This window comes from Aulonocara stuartgranti (genome assembly GCF_965226115.1).
Source record: "Aulonocara stuartgranti genome assembly, chromosome: 23".
Lineage (NCBI taxonomy): Eukaryota > Metazoa > Chordata > Actinopteri > Cichliformes > Cichlidae > Aulonocara > Aulonocara stuartgranti.
Window position 1 is genome coordinate 9375570 of NC_138958.1, and position 13081 is coordinate 9388650.

Here is a 13081-nt window from a genome sequence, read left to right on the forward strand (position 1 = left end):
CTACACAAACAGCTGAGACGTGGTTTGCGATACATGTGGCAAAAAAGTGCTCCAAGAGTGAGGTGTTGTGGCCATATTAGGGAAAAGGGCTGTTGGGGGGGCTAAATACATTTTACAGGGTTTATTTATCGGATAAAATACGTTAAATGTCACCGTTATTATTGGCCGGTCCGGAAACAGCGGGGGTGTCCAAATTCAGAGGCTGCTTCCACCTGAGGACCCGGCCTTCGCGGTCTAAAGAAAGCCGGGTAGTACGTCACAGGCTCCCTCGGTGGAGTGAAACTCTGCTGTCTGCTCCTTGCTATCTAACATATAACCGGGCACTGATGTAATCTCTTGACCGTCTCACACTTCTGTTTAATCATTTTTTGTTTGACGTTTATTCAGCTGTATGAAAACCCCGGAGGAACCCTCCTGAGGGATTAATAAATTTCAATTTAATTTAATCTAATCTAATAACTTCAATCTCAGCCAAACCGATTTACTCACGAACAAATAAAACACTGAAAAAGCCAAACAATAACATTTTTAAGTTATCAAAGTGACTTATATATCATGTTTAACCCGAGTAGCAAAAGACCACGGCGGTTTGCAGATGATGCGTCAGTCGGCTCAGATATTTGAAGTTTACACAGCTACATTCTCACCTGAAAATATGTTAAAAGTTTTTTTGCGACCCAGAAAGGGAAATAAGAGTAATATTAAAACTAAATCGCTGCCACCATTGTTGGAAACTGGAATTGGCTGGCCGCGCTATGAATTCTGCAATATGGTTTTTCAATTTTGTTGTCCTGGAAAATCGGGAGAAATTCAGGAGAATGGTGGCTCCGGGAGATTTTCGGGAGGGCACTGAAATTCGGTATTCTCCTGGAAAAATCGGGAGGGTTGGCATGTATGGTTGTGGCAACATCACTAACCTTGTCAAACACGTCAGAGTAAATCATATCACAGAATATGACGAGCTTATGTTGAGACGAACTGAAGAGAAGGACAGGTGCTGCTAGGGCAAGACAGATGTCTCTCACGGAGTCCTTTAGTGCTGCAGGCAGACAAGGTGTTCAAATAGCGCACAACTTCAGTTTTTTTATTTCTATATAATGAACCTTACATTATTAAGTGATAAGAACAAGTAATCTGATGTCCTGTAATCATTATGATGCTATAATTTGAGATACAATAAATAAAATACGTTTTTGTACAAAGTATCGGTATCGGATCAGTATCGTCGATACCACCCTGAATATTACTTGGTATCGGATCGGAAAGAAAATCAGTGGTATCGCACATCACTATTGAACACGCGAGCCGGCTCCTTATCGCGAGCCGTCACGTGGGTTTTTTTTTTTTCTTTTTCTCAGCCTCTCTCTCGCACTTTTTTCCCGCTTCACTCTGCACGCGAGCCTTGTGCTTTACGCTGGGCAGAGGGGGAGGGGCGGTAGTTACACTCAGTAGCACAGGAACAGAGACAGAGAGAGAGAAAGAGAGGCAGGGACAACAACATAAGAAAGATATAGTAATCATCCACAACTATTTTCGGTTGCAGATGATAAAGGATTCAGAAAGTTTATTCATGCAGGTCCATATGACAGAGAATGTGCATCTTCTGTTTGTTTTCATATTATAATTTATATTTAATTGTGTTGTGGTTTGCAGTGTTTTGTGTTCTTTTCACTTTAAATTTGGAAAAAGGAAAAAGGAAAAAAAGGAAAAAGCTGAAAATTTAAATAGTTAAAACTTGAAATGTGAATAGTTGATTTTTGTATTATATGATTTATTTATTACATTTTATGTGGAGTGAATAAATAAAAGCATATTTACGGTGGCCCCTAGAGACAAAGCACATACAAACTTCAAATCACGTACGAACTCTGAAGCATGTACAAACTCCAAAACACGTACAAACTCCGAAGCACGTACAAACTCCGAAGCATATAAAAACTCAGAAGCACATAAAAACTCAAAACACGTACAAAAGACAACAGAAGTGCTCCAGGATGCCGGGCGCAGTGTTGAGCCTTTGTTATCTTGTGGCTACACAAGCCAGCAAGTACCAACGACCGGATTTGGTGTGTGGTAATAACAGGTAAATGAACTTTTTTTTTAAATTATTTGAATATATATGAGTGCCTGTGTATAAATACACAAACAATACACACATGCTTTCAATTGTGTAATTTAAGTGATCTAGTAGCTCTGCTTTGGAAGTTCAGTTCATGCTAGAAATGTGTTTTGGAGTTTGTACGTGTTTTGTCTCTAGGGGCCACCGCATATATTTATATATAAACATATATAAATAAAACCACTTTTTTTTACGTTAGTAATTCCTTTTGTGCATAATTTTATATTATTGTTAATAATAAATTAATTAAAGCAACAAAACAACCTGAAGAGCCGGTTCGGAGCCGAAAGAGCCGGCTCTTTTTAGTGAGCCGAACCGAAAGAGCCGGATCTCTAAAAAGAGCCGGAAATCCTATCACTAATAATAACAGTGTGCAATACACATACACTTATTCTTCTTTTTTATACTAAGTTAATATACTGTGTTGTGTTGTTTGTTGCGTTGTGATGTGTCATATCGTGTCGTGTTGTGTTATATGTAGTGCCGACGTAGGACAGTTTTTCCAATTTCATTGTACTACTGTACTATGTATGACTGTGCAATGACAATAAAGAGTTATCTTATCTTATCTTATCTTACCTGTATGGAATACCGTAACTGTCAAACTGAAAGACCACAGTATTGATTCAAATTATAAATTATATAAAAGTTGCTTCTGTATTTATTATCTAATTGTCTACTTATTTATTTATAAAATATTAATAAAATTCTCCATTTTTTTATTTACTTTTAAAAGTGTTCATTATGGATAGGCTTCAAGGTTTATTGATTCCATTGTTATTGACTTCAAATATATCTTAAATCAATTATTACAGTTTGGTAATGAAAAACATAAACACCCACCATGGTGGATAAGTTATTGCAGTGTGAACTTAATTTAATTGTTTGGTAAACACTAGTTTAGTGCTCCTGCAGCAATTGCAGTAGTCGTTCTCTTTGGATGGTGGGTCAGACATTTAATGAAATAATTTCCCCAATTTAATCTTATTTTCACAGCATTTAGTAACATTGTTTATTTAGTGATTAATTTATTTCAGTCTTATTTTAGGTTTAGGTCTTCCGTACTTTATGTGGGCTCTGCCACATAAAAACCTGACAAAAACCTGAAAGTCATATATAAAGTATACTGTATATTTAAATAGGTATAGCATACTGGCATACTATATATTTCGGAATTTGGCTGTTTAAACGCAGCAAAATGAAATTCACAAAGGTATTCGTCTTTCAAAAAAATGTAATATCGCAAACGATTAAGCAACAAAAAATACATATCTCAATGTAAAATTCTGTTTTATTTTATTCAATTAATTTTTTTTAAAATTTAGACTAAATTCCTAAACACATTTACTGGATTTACAAGCCGCGGTGACGCGGGCGGCTCGCTCACGCCTCCTTGTTTGATTGTATCGAAGGCTGTGAGCAGATGACGCAGTGAGGTCCAGTGAACATGGCTCCTTTTCCGGACGAGGTGGATGTTTTTACTGGCCCACACTGGCGAATGAAGCAGCTGGTGGGCCTGTACTGCGAAAAGGTGTGTACAACTAACTGTCGTTCCTTATTTTGCAGATTTACGAACAATTTTTTGGAGGTTGGTGTCTGAAGGTGAAGCGAACACCTGCTAGCATGCTAGCTAGCTAGCTAGCGTAATAGCAGCAATAATTGAGTCAGTCGAAGGAGATGAACTGTCGGATGACTGTCTGACGACCACACTGAGACCCTTTGGTTGATCTGTGGTCAGCGTTACGTGATAGTATTCACGTTTCCAGCAGCGTGGAACCCTATCCGACTGAACCTAATAAAGTTTTATAGCCACTCGTCTCCGCAGCTAAAAGCTTTTTCTGTTTACTAGCCTAACTAACTTGCAAGATAGCTTATATAACGTGCTTTAAGTGCCACATTGGAGTTTCTAATGTTCTCGCAAAGGGTGGTGCATATATTAATAAGAAGTGTCTTAACAAGACAAGCCAGGTAAGCTCATTTAGCTGCAACAGCTAATGCACGAAGGGTGTGCTTCACTAACCCCAGCTCGGTTACAACACTGATGATTTGACACTCTGGCATACAGCCACTATGTTTACATATACGTATCACGTATATATAAACATAGTATTACGTGTTACGTGTCTAATCCTACCAACTGCAACGCTAACATAGATCACATGGATCTTATGTGATGATTTATTTTGTAAGAAATAACGCAAAGATCTTATTTGATAATTCTTCTTCCACAGCTGTCCAACACCAACTTCTCCAACAACAATGATTTCCGCTCATTTCTCCAGTCCCTGTGCGCCACATTTAAGGAGTTCAAGATGCATGAGCAAATTGAGAACGAGTACATTATCGGGCTGCTGCAGCAGCGCTGCTGCACAGTGTACAATGTACACTCTGACAACAAACTTTCAGAGATGTTGTCCCTCTTTGAGAAAGGGCTTCATAGTATTAAGGTAACGATCGACTGGCATTTTAAAATACACATTTTATTGACATGCTATGATCCTATATTTCACTTGATGCAACTTTAAAAATAGCTAACCAGAAAAACATTGGCTTTAGGTAAGGGGAAAAACATGTAGTACAGTGCTCAATTGTTGGGTACCACTCAGTCATTAGAATAAGTATCATGTCAGCAACGCAAAGATTATAGTACATACAAAGACATCAAGGGTTTTTATTTTTCATGTACACATGTAATTTCTGGCACCTCTTCAAAGCGGTTTTACTCACATGCGAAGCAAAATTACCAGCATTATAATAAATGAGAATTAGTTTTAGCTAACTTACACACTTGGGCAGTCAGTCCCTAAAGGCCCATTGTGCCATGAGAAATCTGCACGTTAATCATACTACACTTCCTTTAAGTGTGGAATAATACTCATTTGTGATATCCACTTTTGTCACAGTTCTCAAGTGTTACAGTTTCACATTTAAAAGAAGAAAAAGGATGAATGAAGTTATTAAGGATGAAGTTAGTAAGTTGAACTGCTTGGAGCAGAGGGAGGGTTATTTTTGTGATCTGCTTATCGAGAGACAAGAGTTATTGTTCTGTCAAGCCATGGGCAAACCTCCACCCCAAGAAATAAGAGGCAAAAATAAAGGCCTTTTTAGAATTATGCAATTGTGTAAACCCGAACTTCCGCTGCCAGTTTGCAAATCAGAAAACATTTTCTATTTTTGCTTTCAGGAGTAATCCTGCTTTCTGTCCCAAGGAAAACTGTCTCCTGGGAAAAACAATACTGTCCTAAATATTTAAATTATATTGAATTAACGTCATTTGTGTTAAAAAAAGAGTTCATGATATTTACCCTGAGAAATAACCCTGAAGTAACCCTGAGTAAATCAACTCCTGTAGTAATGACATTAAAATATTTTTGAATAGAAAATAATATTTTAATGTACAACAATTATTGCACAACACAGCCATTAATGATGATGCAAAATCAAAATGTACTTCTCAATGTAGGGAGTAGTGATTGAGTAAGGGTGATTTGGACACAGACCATGAATTAATCATTGTTGTGTGTTTTTAGAGTGAATATGAGCAGCTTAACTATGCCCAGCAGCTGAAGGAGAGACTAGAAGCTTTTACACAGGACTTTCTGCCCCACATGAAGGAGGAAGAGGAGGTATAAGATGCTCAAATTTCTTTTCCTTTCTTTTTTTAAAATTTTTTTTTTTTATAATATTTTAATTACCCATTGTGTGGGACATCAATTAAGACTAATTTATGTTGAACAACAAAAGGTAAAAACATGCACTGAAAGTTATCATAAAAACGTGTCTGTTCGTGTCCAGGTAAATTAAACTGTTGCAAGCTGTTTGTAAACTGAGGAGATTCGTTGCAGGTGTTTCAGCCTATGCTTATGCAGTACTTCAGCTATGAGGAGCTCAAGGACATCAAGAAACAAGTGATAGCGCAGCACTGCAACCAACAGCAATTGGACAGTGCCGCGGAGGTGCTAAAAGGCTTCAGTTTGTGGAGCCAGGCGGAGGTGCTCCAGAAAGCCTTCAAATATGCTGATCATGAGAAGACAGATTATGGTGAGTGAGTATATATTTAAGCTGGTGCTTCGTACTTAAGCACATTATAATTGGTCAAGTAACCCCACTGTTCAATATACGACATGTTTAGATAAGCATATCAATCAGTTGTCTTTTAGATCTAATGCAATGCGGTAACTCATGTCCAGCAGACATTTTGACTGTCCATTAAGGCATTTCTTATGATCAGTTTAGGCATGACTAACTTGTTTATACCTGCGTCTGTCTTGCTGCAAAATGTTAAAAATGTATACTTGATAACGGACCTCTGTACTACCAGGACAATGTTTTAACTGTTAAAGTCACCAGCTTCATAAAAGAACACTCTGTCTTAGAAAGTGGTTGACATTTGTAAAAGGTACACTTCATCATTTTGGTATTTGAGAACACTTACGAGCAAAGCTATTCCATATTCTTCCTCAGAACTGGAAAAAAACAGGAATTCCTCCACCCACATCTCCCAGCTCCCCACGGAAATTATGCTGAGGCTGTTCCATTATTTAGGCCCTGAAGATCTGTGTCGCTGCAGTCAAGTGTGCAGCTCCTGGTCAGAGCTAGCTAAGACCGGCTCTTTGTGGAGGCACCTTTATCCTGTGCGCTGGGCCAGAGGTACGCTCGAGTTTTATGTACTGGTGAAGAATTATTTCACTCAAGTGTGTACACAACTAATGAATATTTTTGTCTCTGTTATGTAGGTGATTATTATAATGGCCCCCCTGGGGAGCTTGACCAGGAGCCAGATGAGGAGTGGGTGAAGAGTCGGCAGAATGAGGGTCGTGCCTATCAGGAATGGGATGAGGACGCTGATGTCGATGAGTCTGGTGAGGTTTTGTCTTAGGTAAAGGGCTTGTGTCTCATAGCGATTTAAGTGGTATTTAAAGCACAAGCAACTATTACTAATGTAATGTTTCAGACACAAGCTGCCAGAAAGGCATCATTTGGGATGTACTGTTGTATTATAGGTTCCTACCCAGTCATTCCTATCCATTCAGCCCACATTTAGCAAGATATGTGTGACAAAAACAAGCAAAGAAAACCCCCACTTTTATAAATGCTCGGTAATGTTAAGCCCGGTTCCCATTGAACACACCGTTTAAGTAAAATGGCTGGTAAATAAACTACTGCAATCTGTGGGTGTCTTGTCATTCTCTTTCAAAACGTTGACAATTCACTGGCTTTCAATAACAGCATAAAATTAGCCAGCCAAAACTGACTACTGATGTAGATATTTGTTTGCGAGGAAATCAACAGTGTGTCGTTTTACAGAAGTTACTCACTCAGGTCGAGCAGTTTTGGTGCACTGGTTCTACGTGACACGTTCAGTGTGAACAGGGCTGTAAAACAGGTTTATGGTTATATGCAGCCTGTGTAAAAGGCAAGTCTTCATTAAATATGATACCTAAAGACATTTAGTGTCTATTTTTGACCTCTACTTTTATAGTTCCTCACTGTTTGCCCTGTTGATATTGGGTAATAAAACTAGATTAAAAATGTAGAGGTGTCTGTTTAAGAGTTTTAAACAGGGCGTCACACATTCATTCACATGTGGTGAAGCCAGTCGTCTCTATTTACTTTTCAAGTATTTTGCTGCTTTTGATCCCAGACTCTGCTTTATGTGTCATCATGGTATGATACACCTCTAGTGTTGCCTAAAGATGTGTCATACCACCTCCAGTTTAAGCTCTGTAATGTGTCACCCATGTTGTTCAATGGTTCATCAGATGTGTCAGGTCAAATTGAGGGCTCCCTTGCAATCAGCACTGCTAAGCGGGAGAAGAGGCTTCTGAATGGGATTATCCAGAATCTTCTTCCAGCTGTTGGTCCTTCTGTCAAGTCCATTGTTCTGGCATATAGCTCTACAGTCTCAAGTAAAATGGTAGGCGGAGCACAAACCTTTATTTTGCTGTTGTACTAGCACAATGTCAAAGCTCAGAAAGCTCGTTGGTTGAGCTGTGTTGTAAGATAAATGTTCTTGCTTTCCAGGTACGTCAAATCCTCAGTTTCTGCCCCAATATTACTCACCTAGACCTGACGCAGACTGACGTTACAGACTTTGCATTTGACAGGTTAGTATTAAAAATGAATACTGAAATGCTAACTGTTTATGACAAAGCGGATGTACATAAAACTCAGAAAACTTATGTTGAGTCTATCCTTTCCTTTTTAGCTGGTCATCTCTCGGAGCTTGTCACTCTCTGGAGCACCTGGATTTGTCGGGGTGTGAGAAAATCACTGATCACACCTTGAAGAAACTGTCTTTTGGGCTGGGTGACCTCATGTCTTCCACCTGCATTGACAAACGCTCAGACAAGCGAGCCAAGCTTCTTAAGAGTTCCCCAGGTCCCATCACGCTTGTTGATGAGAGAAACCTACATCCAGTGGGACGAAAGCAGGCCATAATTTTCAAGCAGGGGGCTGGCCGCTGGGGTGCCGCCTGCACACCCACGCAAGTATGGGTCCTGGATCCTTTGGACCTTGCTGATATTGAGGACGCAGCAGAGTGGAGTCGACGTGGTGGGATGCCGCTTACTGACGCGGAAAGCTTCGTTGAGACACAACTTATGGGAAGTTCGTGCTGTTGCAGGAGGAGCAGGAGGCGGGGGCACAGGACTGGGTCAGATGCCTCATATTTGCATCAGCAGTATGCCTTGTCTGCAGAAGTGCTCTGCGGTCACTCCACCTGCTGCACAAGCGACATGGCCCTCAGGACTTTTACTGGGTCTGAGTCAGGCATGACCAGAAATGGCACAGCAGAATTTCGGACTAAATGCTCTTCAATGGGGAGCCTGCAGTGTCTCCAGCCTGAAAACAGGACTGATCAATCAGAAACGAAACGCTCACTGAGGTTTCTCAGCCTCTCTGGATGTTATCAAGTCACTGACTTGGGCCTGAGGTAACGTTAAATCATCAATCTCTTTCAAACAAACTACAAAACACATCATATATATTTTTTAGTATCTGTACAGAGGATCGAAACGGCAAAACTTAGAAAATGTATACACAACCACTGACTTCTTACCGCAGGACTCAGATCTCCAGTAATCCCCTGACTGTACACACATAGGAAAATTAGATCAACCAAAAGGCAGAAATCTGACCTCATCATGTGACTTTAAATAATGGGCCCCTTATTTCCTTAATTAGGTGCAAATGAGGGAATGTAAAGATTGAATACAGGTGTAAAAACAAATTCCTGTTTGTTTCCAGTAAATAAACGAGTGTTGTATACAAAGAAAAGCTGATGCATTAAATTAAAAAAGGTCAACTTTAATGAAAGATAAGTTAGTTTAAATATGAGTTTCAATACAAAGTCAAATACAGAAGTGACTTATGTCACATTTTAGGAGTTAATGCCTAAATTTGTTTTATTTTTATTAATTTAATAATATATACATTTAGTTTGGCAGTTATGACCCTCTATGAAAATGACTTGTTTTTAGGTAGGTTTTTTGAAGATTGGTAGCAAACTAAAATGACACAGTGGAATGAATGAGTTACTGTGAACAACTGTAAATACCACATTTCGTCAAATTGCGCTGATGAAACTTTAACCTGGAGACCAGCCACAGTACCCCTTCAAACCTTGGTTGCTGAAATATAAACGCCTGCCAGCGTACCCCAAAGAAATGCCTTGTGGTCATTTCCTTATTTGTCTTTGTCCGGGGATAAACACTCTCACAGACTCACAAGGTAAAAACATTCAGCGCCATATGAAAAGTAAACTGCTACTTACTAGTAGTTCAAATGTAGTCATTTTAAAGCATTCGACAGATTAAGTTTAATATCAGTGGTCAAGAGGACATAAAATCACTAGTCATAAAAAACATTTATGACTTTGCTCCAGAGTTTTTAGGTTTTTCCTCCTGGAAGTTATACTTCTACTGCTATTTTTGCTCTTGAATTCCACCATAGATTTCAGTGTACTGCCATCTCACCACTATACTGAATTAAGACAAAGATATAGGTGCTTTTCAAAATGCATATCAAGTAACATTTCTATCAGCTAATTCAGATTATACAGTGCAGCTCTTATTAGGGTAAGACTGGATTATCTGCATTCATCTAGATGTTCCCAGTGTTGGTCTGCATGTTGTTGTAGCTGTAATGAGGTTGCATTGCATTGTGTGTCAGGGCTCTGTCTCAGCGTGGAGGGCTTCCTGTGCTGGAGCATCTCAACCTGTCTGGCTGCCTCTTCATCACTGAGGTGGGGCTGCAGGAGCTGGTGTCGGCCTGTCCTTCCCTCAATGACGAGCACTTCTATTATTGCGACAACATCAACGGTAACACAAGTTAAACCTAAAATGCTGCATGCTCTTCACCTAGTAATGTGTTTTGACATAGGCCTGTGTTAATGTTGTACTGTATAAAATGTCACGGTGGTGTTACAGTGTGTGGCAACTATTACAAACATTAATAACCCCACTCGCATAGCATGTGTCCTAGTGTAAGTAACCGATGCCGCTGAGAGGGGAGGTAAGTAGGCATTACAATACATTGATGCCCTTACTGTCAGAACTTTTATGTAACACAAAGTTGAATTATTTAGTAACATAATGAAAATATTTAAATGTTGTGGATATGGGGGTGTGTGTCAGATGTTTCTCACTTGTCGCATGGGTTGCAGGTCAGTAGATAACTGCAGTGTGGTGTTTCTCTGCAGGTCCCCATGCAGACACGGCCAGCGGCTGCCAGAACCTGCAGTGTGGTTTCAGAGCTTGCTGCCGCTCTGGAGAGTGATTCAGCAAAACGATGCTATTCTGAAATGTCTCCTTTTAATTGCACTTTATTCTGGGAATACCATTTGCTGTATTTTGTGTCACTTAAAAATATTTCTTGATGAAACTGTAATTTTGCTCTAAATCTTTCGGTCTATATTTCATGGAAATAATGCTGTCTAAAAGGAAAACATACAAGGGTAACAATGGATTTGAACTGTCTGCAAATATCCTGGTTCTTTCTTTTTGGTTTAAAAAAAGTAAAAACCTAGAAAAAAATGAACACCTAGAACTCAGTGGTTTTCTGTAGTTTAAACGAAGTTTGTTTTGTCACTAAAATGATACAGATTTACACCAGTCTGCTTCTCCCCTTACTTTGTAACTCATTATCAGCATAGGGTTAATTTTGTTGTTAAATTGAATCTAACGTCGTCGTTTATTTGATAACAATGTGTGGTGAAACAAAGTGGTCTGAGTTTTGGGTGAAGCTGACTGCTCCAAATGGCACTCAGATTGTTGATGGTTAGGTCCCTACATGTGACTCTTTTTCGCTGCCTTGTGCTGCCGTACATTGATGTTCAGTTCACTGTTGATGCTGGCACAGCGACAGTATGCACAGACATAGGAACTGGTACTTGATGTTGCAGTGTAGTCCTTAACCCCCCCCCCCCTTTTTTTTTGTTTTTTTTACATTTGTGATACTAAATGTCCAGAAAGAGTTTCTTGCTTTCACTTTTCTTTATGCACTCCAGTGGGCAAAGAAATGGACCAGTGTTCTTGTGAGAAAGATTGAAGAGTTTGTAGAGAAATAGAAAAGCGGGATTAAAAATAGTCAATTGGGAAAAGTCTTCAGGGTATTTGGCCAGCTAGAGTATTGCATCATTTATGATACTGCAGCAGAATTTATTTTCCTGTTCAAAAGCCTTGCATGATTTCTGTTGAAAATTCACAACAAATTAATAAAAACATCTTGGAGTTAGAAACTGTGCAGTTGCTTATTGTTATTGTGTTAACAAAAAAGTATCGAACCACCAACCTTCTAAGTAGTAGGTGACCTGATCCACCACCTGAACTACAGCCGACCCAATGTCAGTAAAGTGCCAGAAAATCCTCCGTGCATCTTGGCGACTTTCAACAAATTATGACTCCATAGTAGAAATATAGTATCTTAAAAATGTTCTTTTATGCAGCAGGTCTTGCTGCTAGAAAGGCTGCCGACAGCCTCAAGGGATGTTTATAAGAAATCTGCCACATTTAATAAATGTCAAGGCAAACCCAACAAAGGAGTCTGCATACAAGCATCTTTTTTTTTTAGTTTCTTAATTTAATTATGCTGTCACTTTTCTTCACATTTAAACTATAAACTGGCAGTTTGAAGGACTTTTGTTGGTAATTTAATATAAAAATGCTGACTGTAAGGAAAATAAAACAAACCCTCACTTATTAGTGAGGGTTTGTTTCAAGCCAATTTGCCTCAGCAGCTGGCCAGTCACCTTGACTAACACACATTTCTTACCAAGCCACAGGACCATTGGTTATGTTGCACCCTGTATCTCTGTATTGATTCTTCAAGTCTCTGGAAGTCTGATGGATGAACACAATTCCTTCAGCTGGTGTTTTGGTGATTGTTTTAAAGAGTGCTCTCCCAAGTTTTTGGTACAGTCTTTCATATGTGTTCACTTGAGTTGAGATCTGAGTACTCTGAAGACTGATTCACATCATTCTCACACTCAACCCATTCGGTAACCCCTCATCGTATTGATGGGAGATCATTCTGGAAGAGTCCCACTTCCCCTCAGGTCAGGAATGTTTCATAGATTAAAATCAATAAAAAAAACAGTTCTGAGAAATTTTGCTCACATGCAGCGACCTCTCCCTCAAACACTGAGATTGGACTCCTTGAATGAATAGTTGTTCCAACTATATGTTTACTTAGCTTCACTTGGAGCCTATCTGCAGATGTCTGCACAGAGCAACATCTGGGCCCTGCTGTGGAAAGTAACACCCATCTAAAGGGGGGTTCTCAAAGTCTTAGTGCCAATTTAAGGAGCCAACTTATGACTGAAAACAGCACATGAAAAATGTAAACCATAAATCTTTTAATAAGCAAGCATTTTTTGTTTGGTTTTGGTTTACAGGTTTTTAATCACTAGCCAGATGGAAATTTTTAACATCTATTACTTTTACTCATTGTTTGGAAGGTTTA

The 13081-nt window shown here is 39.1% G+C and overlaps 1 protein-coding gene across 2 annotated transcripts; it reads left to right on the top strand.

Annotated features, from left to right (window-relative positions):
* The first annotated feature begins 1960 nt into the window (after positions 1–1960).
* On the top strand, positions 1961–11858 carry fbxl5 (F-box and leucine-rich repeat protein 5). Of its 2 annotated transcripts, XM_082522821.1 has the most exons (12): positions 1961–2083; positions 3532–3650; positions 4351–4566; positions 5650–5745; positions 5965–6160; positions 6584–6769; positions 6856–6981; positions 7882–8036; positions 8144–8226; positions 8328–9053; positions 10292–10440; positions 10821–11858. In XM_082522821.1, the coding sequence occupies exons 2-12, from the start codon at positions 3567–3569 to the stop codon at positions 10895–10897; spliced, it is 2094 nt and encodes a 697-aa protein (XP_082378947.1). In that variant the 5' UTR covers positions 1961–2083; positions 3532–3566; the 3' UTR covers positions 10898–11858. The 2 variants fall into 2 exon arrangements, with proteins under 2 accessions (XP_082378947.1, XP_082378948.1); XM_082522822.1 differs by lacking the exon at positions 1961–2083 and having other exon boundaries at positions 3382–3650.
* Positions 11859–13081: the final 1223 nt, after the last annotated feature.